This window comes from Diorhabda sublineata, chromosome 4, assembly GCF_026230105.1.
Source record: "Diorhabda sublineata isolate icDioSubl1.1 chromosome 4, icDioSubl1.1, whole genome shotgun sequence".
In the NCBI taxonomy this organism is placed as follows: Eukaryota; Metazoa; Arthropoda; class Insecta; order Coleoptera; family Chrysomelidae; genus Diorhabda; species Diorhabda sublineata.
Window position 1 is genome coordinate 12,337,960 of NC_079477.1, and position 25,250 is coordinate 12,363,209.

The 25,250-nt window shown below is 31.4% G+C and overlaps 1 protein-coding gene across 1 annotated transcript in view; it reads right to left on the reverse strand.

Annotated features, from left to right (window-relative positions):
* Window positions 1-9,762: 9,762 nt before the first annotated feature.
* The window catches only part of LOC130442642 (homeotic protein labial), a 65,068-nt gene continuing 49,580 nt past the window's right edge, over window positions 9,763-25,250 (reverse strand). Inside the window, exon 2 of the mRNA XM_056776939.1 lies at window positions 9,763-11,053. Within this exon, the coding sequence (XP_056632917.1) occupies window positions 10,608-11,053 (446 nt within the window). The 3' untranslated portion in view covers window positions 9,763-10,607. The remainder of the gene's footprint in view (window positions 11,054-25,250) is intronic.

Consider the following 25,250-nt stretch of genomic DNA (forward strand, 5'->3'; position numbering starts at 1 on the left):
TGACATTGAGAGAGTCACCACATAGCAAAACAAATCCATTCAGATTTAAGATTTAGATCATTGTTTGTCATTGATTCAAAGTTGATATAAGATCATATAGAAGAGAATTTACGAGTAAACATGAGTGACGCTGGGAATGTGGAAGGAAACCCGACTAATGATATTAAAAAAGCGAAGCGAGTACTGTTCCACTAATTCAGAATAATAATTTGCAAGATATGAGAGCCACAATTGAATTCATACACATATTCATCGTGAATTTCCAAATTTCTCTGAGTATATTTGTTCTATAACTTCAGTATATAACAAAATCCAAGACGGTTCTGCTAGAACCCAAAAATGAATTTGTTTAATTTTAGACCGACCAACCACATATTCAATCTCTTCTTTTGACAAGGATAGGTTGTGATTAATTCAAATTGAACGTTACTTCTTTACTTTGGTTTTAATGATATCATTGATGGTCTTTTTTATCATGTCTATTTCATCAATTAGGAACTAGCACCTTTTATTTGGTGAGGATAACTAGAATATGGTTGATTTGAAATAAGTTTGATAAGTTTGGTAAATAAACTTCTGGACAAAATTAACGAACCATTATAATTAATCTAAATAGTTACAATATAAAATAAAACTAAGTTACATTGAAATAATAGTAAACATCGACAAATTCGTCGAATATGACCTTAAAATAACCTTAATTTGCCTTATTTTTTCCATAAAAGTTTGTTTTTCCTGAAAATACATAAATAAGCTATCTTACCTCAAACCTGAAAAAAAGGAAAAAAACAGTAAAGAAGAATCAATGCATGTGGGTCAACCCTCCAACTCCGTAGACCCTCCTCTACTTCTTATTAATGAATTCATGCGTCTCGGCATGCTTGATATCAAACATTCAACAGAATCTTGCGGTATATTCCCATTCTTCAATAGCGGTTGTGATTAGAAAAAGGGGGCTATGAATTCGAATCCTCTTTTTGAGATAGTCCCATGGATGTTCTGTAATAAAGAGATATTGACAATATGTAAGTAGCCAATAACCTGTCTACCCAGTTGAAATGAGCGATATCCATGAATAAAACATTAGGATCCAGAAACGGAGCAAAAGGCATTACATGCTCGTTTCCAATTATTAATTGTCCAATTCTGGTGTGGTCTTGCAAAATTTAATCTCTTTAATTTGATAATTCATTTTCTAGCAGAATGCTGGTGATTCTCCTGTTTCTGGTAGCGCGTTGTCCTAAAAAACCATGATCAATTTGATGAGTACAACGTTTTCGTCCTTGTTCTGGTCTTCGATGGTACTAACCCGTTTCATTATGTTGCCTCACTATGCGACTGATGCTGGAATGATGTCTTCCTAATAAACCTTCATCATGTATTCAGGACAGTCGATGCACGCACTACCTCCTCCATTGACACATTTCTTCGACGGTTCACTTTTTTACTTGATATACTCTCAAATGATCAATTACAATCAACAGCTTGCTTCTAACGGAAAGTTCGCTTTAATCAGTACTTTTTAAGAACATGTTAATACAGTTTAAATCTAAAACGAAGTTTAATACGAATTACTGTCAAAACAAGCGTATGTGATACAATAGTTAGCTTAAATAACAACTGTCACTGTCAAACAAGGTCCTTGGATTACTTGTTGTACAGTTATCCAAAAATAGAGAATATCGAGAAAAACACGAGTGGTTTGTTAATTTTGTCCAAAATCTCAAATAGCTCAAGTAGCCTGTACAATAAAATCGAAATAAATAAACAGCTGTCTGTATTAAATTTTTTTATTTCACTATTTATTTTCTCACACAATTAAAAATCCAGTATGTAACATTCTTGTTATACTAAGAGGTAGTATTGGTTGAAATACCAATTTCTGTTATTTTTTTCAAAAGGTTCATACTATCATTAAATTAAATATTTTATTTACAATATATTAACATGTACATTTGAAAACTACGACAAATAATACATAAAAAGCATTCATCAATAACCTATAACCATCTAAATAATAATTTAGTCCTTAAGTTTCTATTTTTACAAAATCTCTTTGGCGATAAATATGAATTAATTCAGTAAAGTGGAATTGCAGTTTGCCATTTCTTTATAAAATTACGACACATTAAAAAGCTACAATAATGTTGTAAGATTGACAATACAACAGTAATGATGTCCTTAACCGACCCCATACTGCACAGGTGAGAAAAACTTGACGTAGAGAGTCAAATTGCGTTACAAAAATGAAATGATTTATTGTTGTGATAGTTAATATGGTTTATTAACATAAATCGTTGTTAAAATGTTTGGCTAATAATTTATTACAGAGCTAATGAACTCTATATGTTCGTCAGGAGAAAGTTATTTTAATTTCTGGAAAATAAACGTTGCGGAAAATCACAAGTACTATTTCAAATATGATACCTAAGAAAAATCAAAGTCAACAGTTGTTTTACTAATACCTATATTAGGTATTAGTAAGATTTTTAGATTTTTTTGATTTTTCATTCCATTATTTTGTATGTTGTAGAAATAACTTTTTTTTGTTAACAAAAAAAAATGTTGAAAAACATAAATTGCGAATCACAATCTTTATAACAAATGGTTATCTGTCTTGAAATCGAACAAAGATGGGATAAATAAAGATTTTTTAAAAACATCAAACTTCTTTCAAGATTGTCCCTTTGTTAAAATAATTGAATAATTAGAAATATATAGTTGATGAGTGGATCTAATTTAAAAATGTGGTAAATGATATAAATATAGATTCCTGTTATCCAAAAATATAAAAAAATGATCTAATTTTTATTTTTGGACTATATATTAGATTAGATTCGACCTGAATGATAAAATAATTACTGTAATGTTAACTGATCTATTTTTATACAGCATGTCTGGTTAAGCACGAATCAAAATTTGCGATTAAAATATATATATATATATATATATATATATATATATATATATATATATATATATATATATATATATATATGAATATGCATTTTAGATGCATTAATATATCAAAAGGTCTAAGAAATAAGATATTGAAGAAATTGAGTTTAGGCCATCCAAAATATGTCATTGTGCCTGAAAATATCAATACAATGCTTAAAAAGATTCAACAAGATCTTCATGAAGGATACCTTGATATTGAGGGATCTTTGTGTATTCATATGAGTAGAATTAACATACTACATCATTGTATGGCCATATAATTTGATCCCGCTGGATCGAGCATCATCAAAAGAAACGGGAGTTGTGTATAACATCTATACATATGTTGAATCAAGGGTATATTCATAAACAGGTAGAAGCACATCCAAACAAATTATTGCCTGATTCTATAACAGGAGAAGATTTTCAAAATTTCTTCCAAATACTGGGTTCAAAATTCATATCAGAAGAGGACTGCAATAGTAAAAATATACTATGGGAATCTAGGATCATTACAACAGAAGGAAGAGATTCTAATCTATTGCTTAAAGAGAGCTACTCTTTCTTCTCCACGGGTACCCCAACGTACTAGCCATCTGATCCTCATAAATTGCTATAATAAATAATTATAAAAAGCCTACTCAATTGTGCAGCTCAAAGACAACATCAGAAATATAAAGAAACGCGGTGAACAATAAGATAAATTTAAACGTTGGCCTAAAAAATGAAGATGCATCAAATCAACCAGTACACTGCAAGCAGTGGCCAAATAAGCTACTTCTCCAGAAGGAACAACAAACAAAAAGGTTTATATTCTAATGGAAATCCGCCCAACGAGTTCCTGTTGAGAAAAGAAGAGCAAGAACGAAGTGGCAGAGGAATCATTCACCAGGTGAAAGAAAATACATATTACCGACTAAGAAACACCCTCAAAATAAAACTGACACAAATGCGTGAAAACAGTTTTTCGCAATTTATAACAACCTCATTCGTTACTATAACTCAATATGGAGAGCATTAACACAAACTGGAGAAAAGTAATGGCTACCCCTCCGCTTAGCAACGATACACTAAATAAAGGAACCTGAAACGGAGAAAAAGTAGTTCTGAGACCCTTAGCAGAAGGTTTCACCCCTCGTAAATACACTTCAAATCAGACTATTAAGACGAACTAAATAGAAATCAAGATACATACACAACAAATATAAGGCTGATAACTCCAAATTAAACGAAACTAAGATTTTCTCTTCTGAACAACAACAAATCACCAAAAATGTTCGGGCAACTACCCAAAAAGGGGATTGTGATGCTAACTTGTAACTTTAACGCGGTCTTAAGATTGCATTACTGGTCAGAATTATTTAAAAATTCTGACGTAATACTTATTCCAAAAATCAGGAAAAGACCTTAACAATGCATCTTCGGATAAACCAATAAGCTTGTTACTCACCATTTCGAAATTTCTTGAGAAATTGTTACTGCAACTTATTAATCCCAACCTGGATAAAGTTTCACAACATAAGTTTATTTTTCAACAAAAACACTCAATAACTCAATAGTGCTATCGAAATATTCTTAGACATAAGTCAAGTATTTGATAATGTATGGCATGACAGCTTGCTATTTAAAATCAAACAGACTCTCCCAACTCCCTTTTTCAACTGATCTTATTTATCAGACAGTCTCTAGAACAAAAATGAAAGACTAAACCTCACAATGTAAAGTCATTAAATCTGGAGTCCTACAAGTCAGAGTCCTAGGGCCAATTTTGTACCAAAAGATACTTTCACTCTAAGAAAAGAAAAATGTCCTTCAATATACATTAATAACGTAGAAGAAAAAGAAAAAAAGAAACGCATAGACTTTAAAATAAGAGAATTGTCGAAAAATGCCGAAGGAAAATAAAATCTTATTGTACAAGACTGTCATCATCCAAATAGACTTACGACATAGAGCTGTGGGGCTGTGCCAGCAAATCGAGTATAGCCGTTAATGAGAGGGCACAATTTGAGATTCTGCGAGCAATTGTCCATGCTTACTTATATGTTTTAAACCAGAGGATACACAAAAACCTTCTAATTGCAACAATATAAGAAACAATACAACAGAGAAGCCAAATGCATTACCAAAGGATAGAATTACAAGTAATTCCCCTACTCCAACCATCAATGCAAGGAAGAGACGACCTAAGACTAAAGAGAAACTGATGATCAGACCTAAAATAAGTTGTTGAGGAGACCTTTTCACTGGAGAACCTCCATAATAATATAAGAATTGTGAATTCTGATTGTTATTAAACAAACATTAAAAAAATTGCAGTGGTAGGCAACCATTTATTTTCCAGTCATGACAATGTAAGCTCTCACACCGCTAGGTTGAAGTAGTCAGTCGAGTACACGAATCATTCAGACTTCCGTATATGGAAAGAAGGTGTTTTTGCATTCCAGATGCATGTTTTTGAGCTTGAGCTATTAGTCGAAAGGAAGAATTACTTGGAAAATTGGATTACATACATGGAAAAGTATATTAATCTTAATTAAGACTATATCAAAAACCAATAAAACTAGTTTCTATCACAAATATTGGTTTATTATGCCATAAAAAATAGGAATCCTTGATTATGCAAATCCGTTTTATAATATAAATCTCAATAACAAATTTATCTTGCTAATCGTTTGAAAATATGATAACGTGTCCATTTTTTAATGTTTTTGAACAATCGTATAATTTACATATGTGATAAATGCATATTTGTTTAATTTAGCAATAGGAACATTCAAATAAAAAAATACTAAACAAACATCTAATACGTATAAAGATGGGTATGCACCAAACGTACGAGGGTGGTTTATTGGAGTAATTCTAATTTATATAACATTTTCATTGATAATGTCTGATAAAAATCCATATTGGGCGGAAGAATTCTTCACAAGGAATTAACGTATATGGACTGATATTTTGAGAATCTAAATTATCGGTGAATATTTTTTTAGTTAACTGGCTTTTTCCCAAATACAATAATACCTAATTTGTCCCAGCTTTATTCAGATATTCAAATTGCCAGGAATGGTTTCGATACGATACATTTGGCTATAAATTTTGAACAGAACATTTCCAAGTCGATGGTTCAGAAGAAGGGGAACAGTGAAATGACCCTCTAAGTCACTTTATATTTCTTTTAATGGAGTTATTTTGAATATAAAATCTAAAAGTCACTGGGAGAACTGACAATATTCATAACCAAATAGTGTGCACGTGGCAAGAAATATTAAACCTACCTCAACTTTGCTACAAAATGGTAGAGATAAAGTTATTATGAGGATACGTTTTTGTTAATATTGCAACTATTTCCAACTATATATATTTCGAAAACAAACAATTAGTCCTTTTTCAAACTGTTTTATTATTGTCCTCATTATATAAGTAGTAATAAAATAAATTGAATGGTCAATAGTAGCAAAGTCAGCAATCCTTAGAAAACAAAAAATATATGAAGTTAAACATATTATTAAAAGTGTAACTAAATTTTCATACGTTTTTGTAAAAATACGAGTCAGTCAAAGTCTTAGTCAGTCACAACTTTATTTTCTGATAATTGTAATAGCGAATTTTGATTACTATAAATTTTCGTCACTAAAAAAAATTATACTTTTTGTTAAAAATGGGTCTTTTCCCAACTTTTCTTAGATCATGGCGTAGAATTCGAATCAAATATCGGAAGTTCCACAAAGTAGCGTCCTAGGGTCAGTTCTGTACCTGACATATAATTCTGACATTCCAACCTCAAACTACACTATGACAGGCACATGTGATGAGGCTGATGACACAGTGATACTGGCTATACATGAGGTTCCCATAATAGCTTCTGCCAATCTCCAAAGCCACTTATTCCAGATCGAAGAATAGCTCGAAAGATGGAGAATAAAAATTCACGAAACAAATCCCATCATATAAAATTTATCCTAAGAAAAATCCAATGTCTTCCAGTTACAACTAATAACCTAGTGATAACCGTAACTTCTTGTACTTGTGACTACACTTAGACTCTAAATTCAATTAGAAGGAACACCTAGCCAAGAATCGAAAGCAAATCAACCTAAAGTTCCAAGAGCTATATTAGCTACTCAGAAGAAGATCAAAATATCAAAATGCTAAATAAAATATTATTATATAAAGCAGTCATCATACCCATCTGGATCTACGGAATAGAATTATGGGGATGTGCCAGCAAATCTACTATTGCTCTCATACAACGAGGATAATCCAAAATCCTTCAATCACTAGTGAATGCACCATGGTACGTCACAAACAAATTGATCCATCAAGATCTCCGTATTGCAACAATACAAGAGACAGTACAAGAAAGAAGCCGTAACCACTACGGACAGCCATTCTAATCTACTACTACAGCCACTAACACAAGAACCAAACAATAGAAGACTGAAACGAAGCTGGCCTATTAATCTCTAATAAAGTTCAGCAGACCTTCTCACTGGAGAAGTCTCATCAGGACAAACCCAACACCAACCTATAGGTTCATAGCCAACAAAATATCTCTAATGAAATGTATTTCTTATTGCTGTTAAACCCTTGAAAGATGTGCAAAATAGATTAACTCTTAAAACTAGGCTGAATGCTTCCATTGGTTTAGATTCTACAACAATTCACATAATTTATTCTCTCCTCAATTCAAAAACTTGTCAATTTCATAGAAAAATCTTGTCAAACTCTGTGATGATTTCCAATTGAAAGTAACTGTAGACTTATGGATATAGACTGTATGATGAACTGAAGTTTAAAAGCTTTTTGCCTGAATTTTGTCACTTCTGATTTTGATTTCAATATTATCAAAAATTATATCCAAATGTTGTTGTGAATATTATTGACTACTTTGTCAAATAAACGACAAATGGCTTTGATAAACCAGATTTTAATTCTAAACTTTTGACATCACTAAGAAAATAGTTTCTGGGCACATTGGTGGATCTGCTGATATCAATCTGGCGTGCAAATTAACCTCGTCGTTGCTCTTGTTGCTTAAATGACTTAGCTCCAAATGAACTGAACCTTGCAATCATCGCTCACTAGTTCTTGTAGACTTTTTTTCCATTTCAACACAAGCCTACAGCATACCTTTTTTACCATTATGGCTTTTATGGTAGCTCTGATGGCTTAGAAAATTGAAATTATTGTCTTTTTATGGTGTCGATTGAGTATCGCATGTCCACCGGCTTGGAAGACAGTAGCATGATTCCCATGTGAAAAAAATGAACTTATTCTAGAAAGTTCTCCACATAAGCCTGCTCCGGTTCAACCATCCATCCTAGAACCATCTGTTTATCAAGTGGCTGCTTTTATTTCGCAGATAGGAAAGCTGAAAATTATATTATGTAGTTTGTTTTTAGATAAATTCATATTTCATAATATCTTGCAATAATTTCATCACATCCTTTGCTTTTTTGTATAGCAGCTAGAGGGCGCTGTAGAATTCTCTTCCAGTAAACTATTTTTTATAGAGCTCCAAATTAGTGAGACTGTATAACTTGAAATAAACCATGGAACAAAACCACACATCTTAAGTGAAGATTTCATTAATGTGAATAAGAATGGAAATTCTATTTTCGTCTTTTTTCTATAAAGTTATGAAAAATAATTTACTATAACCAAAGTGGATATCAATAATAGATTGTAGGATACTTCATAATAATATGATATTGTGAAAATTACAAATAAAATGTCAGATCAGCTTTAAAAAATTTTATCTAAGCAACAGAATTATAATTGGCGCAGTCAGTAGGATCTCGAAAGGGTTATGGGAATTGAAATTTTGTTCGCTCGCCATTTAAACTGAAAAAAAAAAATGTTTTGTTATAATGAAGCCAATTTGAAGAAACGAAGATATAATCGGAGCAGTTAGTAGGATTCAGTGAAAACTTATCGTTTTGATTTGAACTAAGAAAGTGGAAAATAAAAAAAACTATAAGTAGAGTAAAATACAAAAGAAAATAATTCCTTTTGAAAATTTGAGACCTACGTAACAAATGATTGATTAACAACAATTAATATGTATTTTTATACATAGTATATTCAATTGAAATTACGACAAAATTTTCATTGTACAAAGAAAGTCGTAATAATGTGATATAAATATACAGGGTGGTTCTAAATTCATTATGCAACATTTCAATAAAGCTGGAAACTTGGAATTCTGTATTTCGTGCACTCGCAAGAACCTAGCCACGGGTATACAGGGGTGAAATTAGCATCCCTCACTTTATTCTATATGAGAAGAGAAAAAAATAATACCATAATTCATAACTTTTGATAAATAGAGTGGAAAACAGTAAAATATTATACGGTTCATTATAAATGCTGGAAATAACCACCTCCACCCAAAATACATAAACATAGCCTACGTGTCAAGGATTGGCATTCACACGTTCAGAGACTTGAGGTGTATTTCCAGTATTTAGGTACTGTGATATAATAGAACATACTCTTGAATAAAACAAAGATTTTAAATTATAATTTTATTTCATAAAGCTTCTTCTAAAAAGAAGTTTAGATATGAAATAAAGTGAGGGCTGCTAATTTCACCCTCTTATAATATAACCGAAAGGTTGGAAAAACACCTGTGGTTAGTCCTTCGCAAGTGTATGAAAATTACAGAATTTTAAGTTTCTAGCATTACATTTAAAAAAAAAAACCCTTTTTCAGCCCACCTTTGGAGGGATGATATCCCGAAATAAATGGGTTGAAGCACTTTTGTTAGAGGAAAGACCCATCTTAATTCCATAGGAGTAAACTCCTCCACAATTTTATCGCATGAATTTAGAAACACCCTATATATACAGTAGAAACTAGTTAATTCAAACTATTTTACTTTATCAATCCGGGCAAATAGAATTCTATACATTAGCAGAGCAGAAACGGTAATAGTTACATGACCAAGAACATACATTTTTCTTTCTGTTGCTATTACAGATTTATCAACAATCTCTTTAATCCACCCTAGATCAAGGCGTTTTCTACACAGTTGAATTCTGAAAATCGAGGAATCATCTGAGGGCGAATTAGACGGAGAAGATGTTATATATTCTTGAACAAAACAACGAACGACAAATAATTTATGAATTGGCTATAAAAGAATTAAACTCATCGATTTTAGTTAATACAGTAATAATGATGATGATTAAGACTCTACTTGGCAAGAAACTTCAGTTACCACAACAATCTACTAAATAGTGATGAAAATGCGTTATACTAGATTATATTGACTTGTGGTTAGAATCAAAGGACTAAAACCAAAAATGACGACTATGATGAAGCAGACGATACTATCAACTCTAAATCTGAGTTCAGTGAAGTCAAAGACTTTATCATCAGTATTTTACTGATATTACAATGAGTACATCTCTAGATATTATGAACTATTAAGGTATCTCTGCTAGCTAATTGTTCAAGAAATCATTGCGAAAGAAAGACAACAGAAGATGATGTCATTTAATCAAGATTTTCATTTATACGGACGAATTAGTACCCGAATGGTTCCGGATATCTAAGTTACTACCATATTGTGATTTACATTTAGATTTTAAAACCTCTTGAGCTATTAGATTTTATGACTAAGAAATCGAAAGCTGCAATTCCTTTTCTACACTACTAATTCAGTTTGATTCTCGACTGTTTTCATTGCTTCCAGCAACAGACTCATTTTGTAAAGCATTAACTGCAGACGTAGGAGAATTACTACTACTTCCGGTATTCACTACAGGTTCCGGAGGTATTAGTCCCTCTTTCATCCTCTTCTTTTGCTTCATTCTTCTATTTTGGAACCAAATTTTTACTTGGGTCTCGTTCAGTTGTAGAGCTGAAGCTATTTCTATCCTTCTTGCTCTCGTTAAATATTTGTTGAAATGAAATTCTTTTTCTAACTCAGTAAGCTGTTTATTTGTAAAATTCGTTCTGCCGGTATTTAAACAGTTGAGGTTGAGTAAACTGGAAGCATTCGAACCTAAACATGAACTTCTTGAAGCTGGATTTTGGACGTCTAATGTAATATTGTTCGCAGAGGCATTTTGGTACTCGCTTAGAGAGGAAGTTGGAAGCTTAGCTAAAATAAAAAAATTGTATTAATAAATGTAATGGGACTTATATTCATGTTATAAAGTTCTTTTAATATGAGGCATATAATAATTGTTGCCATAATAATTGTTGCCATAATAATTGTTTATACATTCTAAAGGAAATTAAACCAATGAAAAATATTATTGTCGATGATTGATCAGAAGCGCGGAGCACTCAATATTACTAGTTATAAAATTCTTGCTAGTTTTTTATTCCAAAAATCAGAGGGATTGAAGGTTAAGTCATCTCTGACGAGAATACTATTGGACTTACCAACTTTGAGGATCATTTCCCAATCCCTTACTACATCTAAGTGTTGTGCAGTATGCAGTACGGAAAACCTCATTAGATCTAGAGTATCATGTATTTTATGAAATGCAATTCATAATAGACATTTATAAATATTCCATGAACATCAATTCTTTTCTATGATGATAAATTTTCTATTTGGAATAGTAGTTCACTCTTATTTCTTCTTTTTAAATACTGACATTTTGCAAGGAAGTGTTTAAAAATATATCGGTGTAACAAGCAAAGTGATGTTTTATTTTAGTAGTCAATAGCCAGTACCCAGACAATTTTAAATTATCTTGAAAAACCAAAATTATCAAAGCAAGAAAAATTTCCTCATAATATATGATCTTTATATAAACTAATGAAATCTCTGGAGTTAAACATATTTCAGTGGTAATCACCTTATAAATTTGAAAGTAATACACTACTTAAGATACCAACAGAGTTGTTTGTATGCTCATTTCTTTATCAATGTTAAATTTTTTAGTGAATTAATGTGAATGGAAGGATTAACTATCCGAAATTGAGAATTCAGTTAATAATGCAGCTGCTAGATCCATGCCTAAGAAGTTTATAAGCATATACGAAAAATTCTATGTTAATTGTAGTTAGTGTTACAAGAAAAATATTGAGCCACGCCAAGGTAATTTTAGCCTTATTATAAAAAATGACATACACCACTAAGGTTAAAGTTAGAATTAGTTGATGTTATAAAACACAATATTAATGAAATTTGTACAAACACAGCTTTTTTAAACAAATATCCCATTTCTAGAAACCAACAAGTTCCAGTACATTGACTAAAGATATTGAAAAATATTTAAAAGGTCCAAGCATAAAACACAAAACCCCGGAATCTACAAATAATTAACAATAATATAAGATAATTTCGATATCTGTGTTTAACATTAATCTAACAAATAGCAAGAATGCATACCATCAAACAATAATTACCTCAAATTATTATAATTTATATTTTTCGCTTAGAATACTTTCTTTCAAACTACATCTATCAAATTTTGAGTTTGTTTCTTCCAATAGTGTATTTGTTGGAATCTTTAGAAGTTAAAAATTTGTGTTCTTTTGAACAATAGAAACAATGTCGAATGAAAGTATTTTACATACGCAATTGAGGATGGAAAAATTCTTTCCAAATAGTAGCTGCATTACCTTACAATGACACAAACACAACAAGAAATGGCTGCTCAGTCATTTGGTTAAAAAATCCCAGTCACTTGAAGTTGTATAACAGCCTTACCTAAAATTACACTGTACTGTGAGATAACAATTTAATAAATTGTGGGACTCATACTTTGTGTTTTACCTATTTTTAAATAGTTCTAATTCATCCCGCATTTGATTCAATAATGCCGTAAATGTGGACATAGTTATTCGAAATCGTACGAAAAAAATCCAAGTAGTCGTATGTTTCTAAATAATTTTTTCAATGTCTGTATATACTAGCAGTTATAGCTGTTTGATCAAATTAAAAAGAATATTTTCATCTATATGTACCTATATATACTAGATCCGACGAATAATAGACATTGATCGATGATACGGTATCAATTGTGTTCATTGAATTTTGTCATTTTCAATAAAATTCACATATTTTTCTATGTTTTACATGAATTTGTTTGATATAATATCCCTATAATACTAATAAAATAATAAAGTGTCATTTGATATGAAAAATAAATACGTCGGAAATAGTGATGTATTAAAGTTCAAGTGAACATTGAGGGTAAGACGCTCGCAGTTTTCCGAATAAGGTCAGTTTTCCACGAATACTTTAAGGTTTTATAAATACGGCTAATAATTTTTCAAAAAAATGAATATAAGAAGTAGTAATGTAAAATCACCTTTCGTTATCACATAAACAGTGATAAACTAATAATAATTAAAACTTGACATTCATGTTTGTCTAAGTGCTATAAAAGTGACATTTTTAATGACTGTCCAAAGTGTTTTGAGTAATGTGTGAAAATATTTTCTTATGACCGATATATTCAAATAGTTTTAAATAGATTAATGTTGATAGGAAAGTTAATATTTTCATTACCAAAGCGAAATTAGAATTGACGTTTTTGTCTTAAAATTACAATTATGTGTGAAAAACTTGAAACGGGGCAAGAGGCAAGTCGAAAGATTTCTTGATATTGCAACTTCAAGAGCAACAACGTTACACTAAAACTCTTCTGCAGCTTTCACAAATATTGAAAGCAATTCTGAAGTTATTAATTTCAGTAATTTTCATTCTTTGTTCCATAAGTCTTAAAACAAGTCTTCTGGCACAGTAACGATTAACTCTAAGAATGAAGCTGCTCAAAAATTAAGATCAAATAATTGTCAGAACACAAGTGTGTCTACCTAAGTTATTCTTGATGCATGGTCCAAAAGTTAAAATGCAAAATGCAACCATCAAATATCAATTTTTTAAAGCAGTATACGATTAAAGTATCTTTATTTCTCACAATTCCGAAAAATTTTATGAATTAAAGTTGTTTTGAATTAAAAGTTATATTCAAATATGCAATTACAGCCAATTATCATGAAAATTCGGGTTCTGTGATTATTTACCAATCATTCCGTATTAATTATTTTGGCTGGATACAATTTATTTCTCTTACCTTGTAACCTTTCTATTTATTACTGTTTTTGAACAACTTTAAAATTTACATACGTGTTGAATGCACAATAATTATTCATTGTAGAAATTGAAATATCTATACAAAGATTATTTAGTAAACAGAAACAAACATAATTTAATTTTAATTCAATGTCCTACAGCTTCGACATATCCATTGTTTTTTTGTCAAACTCTTGTAATACTTAACGTATTATATTTGTAATAATTTTTTGGCATTCATCAGAAATAATCCTCTTCAAATGGTCTACATCATCAAATGGTCCTCGCTGATAAACCTGCCGGTTTTTATTACAAAGTTTGGATTACTGTTAGACCACCATCCAACTCTTCTTGGATCAGAGCGCAGAATTCAAAACGAATATCGTAATCCCTTGGTAGTAACGTGTGTACAAATTGCAGTTTGTATGCATGATATTTATTACCTTTCAAAATATTTGCCACTGTATCTTTACTTACTGAAGTAGTTTGGATTGTACCCTTGTACCCTTTTTCTTAATAAAACTTTTGGGTATTCTACAACAAAAAGCATCACTTCAAATTAAGTATCTTCATTCGCAACCCGTTTTCGGCGTTTATTCTTAAATTTATTTTCTATACTTCCACTATCCTCAAATTTATTTAAAATTTTTGCAACTGCTGAATGCCTAATATTTCTATGCGGATGTCTATTATTAAAAATATTTGTGGCCTCTCTATGTGTTTTGTAATTGCCTCTAACAATTAACCTAAGTTCTAGTTTTTCCTCACGATTTAGTGAATTTGCAATTTTTATTGACATTCACCGTCACATACTTCATGTCAGGACATCCTAGATTGCGTTAAATTTGATCTCGCCAGAATAATTAATACGGAATGATTAGTAAATTATCACAAAACCTGGGGTTTCATAATAAATTGCTGTGATTGGATATTTGAATATAACTTTTCGTTCAAAACAACTTTTTCTGAATTGTAAAAAATAAACATACTTTAATGTTGCACAAAATTCAAATTTTTTGACAAATCTCATATACTGCTTTACTACTACTGCAGAACTTTTTATCAACAATAACTTTATTTCATAAAACTACTACTGTTGTAGTTTGCTAAATGAACGTAGAAAAAAACGTTGAGTTTCATTCGGATTTCATGCTGTGTTAATAATTGAACATTCGCTTCGTGCGCGAATAACTTTTGTTGGATTTGGGTCGTCTTCAAAGACCTCGATTGTTGTTTAGTTTCAGATTCATATGCACAGATCCATGTTTTCCCGCCTGTCATGATCATATTGACTTGTCTTGAAGTACCACGATTGGATTTTTTAAGCATTTCTTTGCACCAATCGCCACAAAATCTTTTAAGCGATTGTCAAATTATGCAGTATTCAACGCGAACAAATCTTTTTGACAGTGAAATGTTCATGTAATATTGAATGTATGCGAGTAGAGCTCATTCATAAACATGCCGTAATCTCACATAATATAACATAACCCAACCATTAAAAATTTCAAAATGACATATTCACTTCAGTGCTAGCATAGCTCAAAACTTAAGTAGCAGCCCTAATATCTCCTTTCTTCTCTCTATATTGTAAACAACGGATTTTGAGACTATTTTTAATCACCTAAGCAACATTTAATAGAAAGGTATAGATGGCCCTTAACGACGGGTTGTAAGTCAACTTACCACACTTGGTGGATGGTAGTGATTTATTTCATAGAGAACGTTATCTTAGTTACTTCAAAAAACCTCATGTTCTCGTCCAAATACATGAAAAATGATCTAAAAAAATTTTAATAATATGTGATAGAAACTGGTCAAAACTGTTCATAATTTATCGAATATATGAAAATATCGAAGTTTATCAATAAAAATACGAGAGGAAATTCTGCGGAGAGAAAAAATATCTTGGCCGCAAAATTGTTCTTGATATATTTATTAGTTTAGACTTCACGTCGACAGGCTCCATATATTCCTAAATCCACTAAATCATCAAGTATTTTTTATCTGGCGCCCCATTTACACACCTCTGAAATTTTTGAAAGGTAAGAGTTTCTATTTTCATGTTGTTTCTAAAAATGCTACTATATCGAAATATTTGCTTACATTCATTTTTAAAAAGCCTTCTCCATTTTCTCCTAGAAAGTGTGAAAAATTTAATCAGTTCAATTCTTCTTATTTCTTTTCTACATAACTCAAAAAACGGGTTCAATGATGTTTTCTTCATTTTTCTAATCTACACTACCTAAGAAACTAATATGCAATGTTTTTCGGGTAATTCAAATGCAGCTCTTTTTGCAGCCCATGCAGTATGAACAGAAGTATGTTCATCATTAGCTACTACTCCTCATTATACGAAACGAATACAAACTTTTAATAAAAACCATGAAAGGTAAGTAATATTGCTTTTTGGCAAAAGGTGATTCAACGTCCATGGTCAGTTCTAATCAACTGCGGAAGTAATCATTGTCAAAACGTCAAAAAATTAGAAATCAAAATGTGATTCCATTAGAATACTTCAATCTAATTTATCTTGGAAAAAGGACAGTTACACAAAAACTTTGTATAATAATTCTGTTGAGATTGAAGTATATGTTGCTCTTGAAATTGCTCTACTCGCTTCACTTTTGGAAAAGTTTTTTTCGACTTTTTTCGGTGTGATTTATTTGTGTGTTACAGGTGTAACGGGTGATATCGCTTATAAATTCGAAATAATATTATTATAGAGCCTTATTTTCAACCCAGTTATGCCCAGAAGATTATTCATATCGACTCTCCATGGTGAATGCGACCAAGGGGACTGCAAAAGTACTAGGACTGACAATATCCCATTTTTACCATTAGTAGCATTACTATACTTGATTATATTTAGGAAACGTCGAAGCAGGAAAGGTGTTCACTATGTTGGCTATCTATTCGAAATTGGAAATAGATTAAGGATTCGAAATAAAATGGATGTTTTTTTTCAAACGATTTTTGCGGTTTTTCAAAAATGCGCCGAACATTTATTTCTATAGATATTTGCGGTATTCTTTGCTACACTACAAGATGTGAATTATGAGATTCACACTTCCATCACATCCAAGAAGAAGGAAGCGTACTGCTTATCACTATCTGACCATTCAAGATCGGATCGTTCACTATTACGTTTCGTGTATCATTACTCTCTCAATGTAAATCCATTTTTTTATGATATGATAATGGAAAGTGTACTAATCAAATTGTTGGTATTAATATATTCGGATTATGTCGCTGGCAAATTGCGCATTATCTTGAAACGGGAGATTAAAAATACACAGGACATGCATGTCGGCGTACATTATGGCGAAAATAACATAACAATAGATCCTGTGGCGATCACCACTTGATGCGTTGAAAAAAGTATCAAAAATAATAAGAATATTTTATATTGGAAGTGCCATTAGTTGAAGTGAAGCCTCGATTATTTTCGAAAATGTTAACAGTATTTATTGTGTTGCTTATTTGAATAAAACCGAAAAATGTATTTGCAATCAATAACAAAATTTATTATGTAGTAATTTAAATGAAATTTTGTTGCATTGCTTGACAAATACTGTAATCTTATTCTTAGTTTCATTATATTTATATAAAAATTAAGAGCCGACCCTCATCTAACTGAAACAACGAAGACAGATTAACCACGTAAAGGGCATTTTACGTCCGACCTAATTCAATTGCTACCTAATTCATCTTATTAACTTCAATTCTGTATAGTTGGGAGAAGTAGCAAAGTTTTAACGAATTTTCTGAATCCATTTGAGTAATTCCAGGATAAGTTGTCCATTAAATAAATTGGAAAAGTGAAATTTAAAACCAGACGAGTTGAAACTAATGTTTTTTAAAAGTTTACTTTACGTATGTAGGGTTGGAAGGAAAACAAATTTTATAGATGGCATTTAATTGAAAAAATATAGGTAGTGATCGGCCATTTTGTGTTATTGTTTATATTTGTGATCGTCAGATCGATCGGTACTTTCTTGTTTAGACGGAATGATCGAAATAGATATCAACGATTCTAAACACATTCTATGTTTACCTAACCCCTTTCAAATTGGTAGTTGATAGTTGACCAACTTTAACAACTAATAGTGAGGGATTGATGATCTAGATCTTAATTTTTCAATTTTTCAATCCCCTAGGGTTCGCTTGTTCTCAAAGTAACTGTTTTAACAAAACCCACTTAATGCAACGTAATTGTGCCTAAATAGAATTACAAATACTTTTCACACTGATAACAACACTACAGATACTTTAATAACAAACATTCCACTTTAGATAACACTTAATTAAGGCCCGAATTGCCTGGATCCTACGTCGCATATCTTCAATTTTCTAACGTGAGCCTTATATATGCTCTTGCAATGAATTTAGAATACTGTCCAGACACTTTTTTCTAGAATCTTCTCCTTATAAACTACTGTCTAGTTACAGTAAACTTCTTTTAAAAACATCAAGAACAATAGTTAAACAAAGGTTACCCCATAATAGCCGTCATATTTTATAGTTGTTACTATAGTAAATTATGTCAAGCACCATAAGATGGCGTGCGGCTGTTTACTGGTCACATTAAAGTTCAAAATTAGATCTTATATTTGGTGGAAGTAGCAACTGAATTCAAAGTTCATACCTATGGTTGGTGGTTATATAAAGATTATATATCCGTTCTTATATGGATCAAAGATTCATGAAAAGTTCTCAGCACTAAACAGATGATTTCTACAACAACCTACATTCTTTATTTCAAAGTTGAGTAAACACTGCAACGCATCAAAGTTCTATTTTGCTTATAGGTCGAGCACACTTTTGATGAATACTCGCCACATATGGGTTTATAACACACAGGTACAATACATTTGAAATATCTTTCTTTTAATTCTAGCCGGCCATAGCACTTCTCCCTTTTTTCTAGTTTCTCAGAGCCAACTTCTTGATCAGCCTCTTCGGGGATTTTCATAATTCTTCTTATATTGAATCGTATCACATGAAAAAATTTTGAGGTTCTTCGACGAGTATAACTAACTTATTTTTATTTGGAACGTATGAAACCAGAGTCATATATTTTTTGAAACCAAATGAAGCTCCAGATTAACCAACTTTTCCATTCTTTTTTAGTTGCTTGAGGAATATCCTACAAACGCACCATCGAATAGAGGATATGAAAAGTGTTTATCAGCAAAGAACTATTGAGTCCAAATTTGCAATAATATAGACACACCATGGCTCATTATTTTAAAAATTGGTTTCAAGATATACCAAAAAAACATTGTAATGGCAATGAACAATGTACCTTATTACGACTGACAGGAATATAAAGTGCCAAATAATACAAATAATTGAAAAGATTCAGATTATTTGTTAAGTCATTTTTTGTTTGAGGAAAACACCAGCAAAGCGGATCTTTTAGAGGCATTATCAGAGAAAAAAATATGTTTGTGATATTCTTAAAATATCCAGGTACATATTACCATTTCAATTTCCAGGTAGAATGTGATAACTTATTAATTTGTTACCTAAAGTTGCTGTCCCAACATCAACTTTAAATGAGTGTTGGTAATGTGATACCCTTTTGATATGATGATTCTCATCACACCAGTAGTGTGTATTGTGGGAGAAACATACATTGTTGCGTAAAAGTGGCCTCGTTCGTAAAAAGAATATATTTAAGAAAAATTAGATTGAGGGATGTCCTTTATTGTAATGTAATAGATCGTCTGGCAAGAGCTCTTGGGCTTGTCTGTAATGATGAAGATGTAGCTGTTGCTCTTCAAGTATCCTCCAAGTACTTAAAGAAGACATATTTGTTTCATTTGCCACATTCCTTACGCTAACTGCTGGATTTTGATCAACTAAATTTAAAATCATTTTTCAATTTTATTTATTAATTGTTCTTGTTGATCTTGGCCTAACACATTTTATTTTTTTAGGTCTCCCTTTCCCAGTTTATTCCCAGTTATTTATTAGATTTTTGGACAATATCATCCAAGAGTGTAGCCAGAACAAAGAAAAATTATATGTCGGATACCACAATATTCAAAGAATACAAGAGAATGCGCATTTGCTGACGACATCGTCATAATGGCAAATACAAGAAAAAAACTACAAAAGAATATTAACATATGGAATGATTCGTTTATGATGCATGGAATGAGGATCAATGTGAAAAAATCAAATGTGATGGCAATTACAGAAGATCATCAGGAACCAGATATTTGTCATAAATAAGTCGGAGATAAAACAAGTAAATGATTACCAATATTTACGGGCTATAATTGAAAATACTGGCAGGAATTAGATCAAGTATTTTCAATTCACATATTGCATAATAACTTTATCAATACCTTATACTAGCATCGGTTAATAATTCATAATTTGCAAAATATTCCGAAAACGACACAGTGTATCGAGTTTGATCAAGAGTACATTTTTGGTGTAAAATTAAATGATGTTTAGGTTTACTTGCAATTTTGCCTAATAAATCTAATATTGACAAAGTTATGTTCAATACTTCCAAAACATATTCGTAGAAAATTTCAATACAATGCGTAGTTGCGTGAAAAATGTGTATAATTTTGTTTTCTTCGACGCCCTTTATCTTGTATACGGATGGCGCTACGAATTTTTTTTACTACGCAAACTACAAATATTTTTCAGTTTTCTATCCTAGAAACGGAATCACCTTTTTTGGAAACACCCTGTGTAAATATTTTCAGTGTTTGAAAACGACAACAAATTAGCAGACTCTAAGAAATTATGAAAGAAAACATTTATTGTATTCATTCACTCTCATATTTTTGCATTACGTAATTGCCAGAAAACGAAGATATATACACATGCAATTTACATACTAATGAAAAGATTTGTCAATAAGTGAAAACAAAACAAAAACCAAACCTATTTTCGGGGGAGTTGTTTAGTATATATGTACACTAATCCCTAGGGTCCGGTGCTTGACCAGCTGTGTTTTGACTAAACTATGAGCTCACAAAATAAAAGCGCAATATTAACGTCACATGGTAAAGGATTATGTATCGATGTTTCTGCAAATATTGCTTACCCTATAACTGACCAGGGTGTGGATTTATTTTGATGGAAAAGTTTGAATAACTGGATGTGTTTTTCATTTACTAAAGTAGCGTTTCCCGTCGCGACTTGTAAGACGACAGACAAGAGAAGTATATGGAGGTAGTTGACTAATTTCTGCCTAGAAAAATCATATGATTTTGATCCTTATCTTTAATATAAGCAAAAAGAGTAAGTAAAATAAAATGCTACGAAAAGTTAATAAGTTTGGACTTGGATTAGGCCACTAGTTACATGACGAAAATTTTGTTGTTTATATAACAAAAATTATCTTCGTTATAAAGCCAAAACAATTTTCTCTATGTTATTAGTGAAATCACTTCCACGATGCAAATAATACCAGCAATGAGCTTGGAAAATCTACATTCGAGACAGTACGAGCAAATACATGGGTCAGCCTCAGTACAACTTCTTCAAAAAATCTTAGCCAAAACACACTCAAACGCAATTGGACTACTCCAAAAGTTAAACGGAAAATATAGCAAAAACGAGCAAGAAAGTTTAGAGTTACGTTTAAATACTGATTTGTCCGACCAAAAGTCACTAAAAATGTGGACAAGAGATGAGAAAAATTCTGGGAGAAAAATTTTTTGCAATAAACAGTATCAAGTGAGTGATTCAAAGCCTTAAACCAAATCACCTGGCAAAGACGTGATGCTACAGAAAGGCTACAGAAATAATAAAGAAATATCTTCAAAAGCATTTTGAAGCCAACCTGATACCTAAAATATGGCGAAAGGTGAAAGTACTGTTCATACTAAAAACGGGCAGAAGATCAACCAAAATCTTATCGCCCGATCAACTTTACTTGCCTTTTCTTAAAAATTATGGAGAAAGCCGTAGAACAATACCTCAGAAGGCTCTCGTAAGACTTCAGCATAAGCAACTTGCTTATTAAAAAGGCAAGTTTTGAAACGAAGTATGAATGACTGCAATATTATCTTTATATTGCATTGAGAAATTATAAAAAGAAATGTTATACAATTTCTTTAGATGTTTTCAAATACAAAATTTTTTCCTAAGAAAAAAATTGCATCCCCATGAATGACATATTTAATCTATAAATAGGGTACGCATGAATGAAACAAACCACTTTTGTAGTTACGGGCATAGCAGATAAAAGCCGAAAAAAGATGTGAATATTAATATATAAAACTGTCACTTTGAAGAATTGATGACTCCGGACCCTCTCATAACTTGCCCTTAAACAGAAAGTTGAGTTGATAAAAGTACATTTTGAAATAATGTAATCAGAATTAGTATGGATAGGTTAGGATACGTAGTACCTGTTTATATACAGTGTAAACGGGTTCTGAAAAAAACTATTATGTCAAGTAATTATTTAGATTGAATTTAATTAAAAAGTGTGATACAGATTTTTATGAAGCAATTTGGATCCATATTAGATTGAAATTTCTAGCTCATGATTTTTATTGATACAGTGGGTCCAATGGAAATTTGAATAGTTGTCTTAAGATTGAAATTGGATAGGTGGAATTTCGGCGAAACACTACAGTAGAATTAAATATCAACACATAATACTATGAAAAAGCTATCACAAAGAACGTATTGGAAATATGTGTTCTCAAATTTAAGTCAGTTGTCAATTAAGTTGCTCAAAAGTATCAGAGAGAATATCAAAAATTACAGTGAAATCTTAGAATTATGAAGTATATTCTTTCTTTTCTATGCGTTATTCGTATTATTATTGTTAACTTACCACATAATCTTAAAATCTCAAGACGATAAATTAGTAACTGTCACTGTAACCTTTTATAAAGATATTTTCCAGGGTGCAAAAACTTACCTACATTTGACATGTAAGGCAAGAACAAGTACTACGCTGTACTGAAGAGATGCTCTGATGCATCCGTTCAAATTCCCATTGCTCTCGGCAACGACAATCTTGAGTGAGTCAGGGATAAAGCATCCAAAATTTCAATAGCTTTGAGCAATTCCTTACTATGATACATTTATTCTTAACCGCTAGTTCAGTATCCTTGGCATATCTAAAATAGATCGTAGTATGTCTCAGAATGACGAAAATATTAATGAAAATTGGAGGTTCCCGTTTGCTAATTAAGTCCGCAGGAATCCATTCCACCTACTCTACATAACATGAAGCGAGAAATGATTTTGAGATTTTAACTTTTGCAGAGCTCACTCTCGCCGACTAATTGGTAATAGAACCGGAGCCACGATGGTGGCTGAAACCTATATACGGTGTACGCTATAAATGCTGAGCTATATACAAGGAAAACGGCACCTCACACGCACAGACCCTTGTTAGTGCCAATGTGGCATGCAAAACTAAGTAAAGTGAATGTAGGCTATAACTTCTATCTATAAGTATCTTCTAGTGGAAAATACTCAACTTTTGATTAGTTATGTAGTAAATTATGGTTTCAAAAGATGTGGATAGTAACCAGTTAATTTTGTTCCAACTGTATACACGTAACCTGTTTTCCAAATTCCATTATTATCCATTATTACTTGACCTTCTTATTTTGAAACTGACTAGAATTTCTCTAACAAGAAGCGTATTTCCATAAGTCGTGCATGAAATTTAAGCGCTTTTACGTTTTCCAATTGGTAAAATATTTTCTAAACTAGGCTTCCAGAACCATTATAATATGAATTTGCGGTTACTAGGACCAATAATTGCGATAGGAACTCCGCTTTCAAATAAAATTATTTCATCCATAAAAGGTAGAGAATCTCCATGATCTGTGCCACAGGTGATTCAAATGATATTGTTATACATTCATAGTCCCGTTTAATACTCAGATACAAATTATCAGCTTAAGAAAGGATCACATAAGCAATATGCGGTATAGGAAATCTACTGTATGAAACATCTATAGGTGTTGCTACCGTAACTATGTCTGTTAAAATTAATTTAAGAGATGATACAGTATTCTAACCAAGTGGTATTGCGTACGCGTACGATTTGCAAGGATGAAACCAAGAATAATGAAATTTCATAAGTTAAAACATTTGTCATAAGCGAGAAAGGAATATATAATTCACCTATCAACAGGGTACCTGATGTAAACTGATACATTTTTGTACCCCGCACAATTTTTGTTAGAAATCCACATCTTATAGTGAAATATATATACGAAAAAAAATATTTATTCAAATTGAAACATCGATACGAAAATAATTCATTGCACTTATGCAACTCGAATAACAAAATCTGTCAGATAACAACAGTATTCTATTTAGTTTATTATTATAAACCCAAACTAGTTTAACGAATACATTTGGGTAGATACTGAATATTAACTTATTGTTATATAAAAAGTCAAAAATGAATATGAATGATACAGTCATTTCATGTTCGTTAACATATCCAATAAAAACTTTATTCTCATTTTTATAAATGAACATTCTTCGGAAACGTGGGTAGAGAAAATAAAATATATTATTTAAATGAAGTTATTTGCAAATTCAAGATCGTATCACGTTTCAAAGGATATATCAGATAACGCAAGCATGGCGTTTTTGTTATATTTTTCGCCAGTCAGTTTTGAATATGTCAACATGAACTGTCATCTCATATTAATTACATTACATGCACTTTACATTTCAATTCTTATCAGTGACATTTGATATTTCAAATCATTTTTCAAAATTAATCTCAAAGATAGAAACCTTTTTCTATTGTCACCATACCACGCCATGAAATTAGGAAAAACTGGATAAACCCACTACTTTATTCTAAATAAACTTGCCGAGAATAATCTAACTACAATTTTTCGAATTTTTCAAAATACATAGTATGTTCCGCCGACGTGGTCACGTATCCTTTTTGCTTCCGTCCAGATTTGTTTGAGTCCGTACTTTACGATTTCTATTGACATGTTTGTTTGTATTATACTGGAAAGCATTCAATGTACAGAATGTCTGATAATACGATTAAAAATACTAGATCTTATTCTAACCGAATATAGGAGGATGGTTTCATAAGTACCTAACCTGACCTAGAGATGGCGGTAGCTGCTTAGAAAATACCAATGTATTAGAAAGTAAACAATCTATACAGCATGTTATTCAAGTTGCCACGTTGTTGCACAACCAATGTGAAAAGTGAACTAGATTCTACTCTGTTTCTTCGCGATCAATAGTAAAATATTGGGTAGCAGAGTTTAAACGA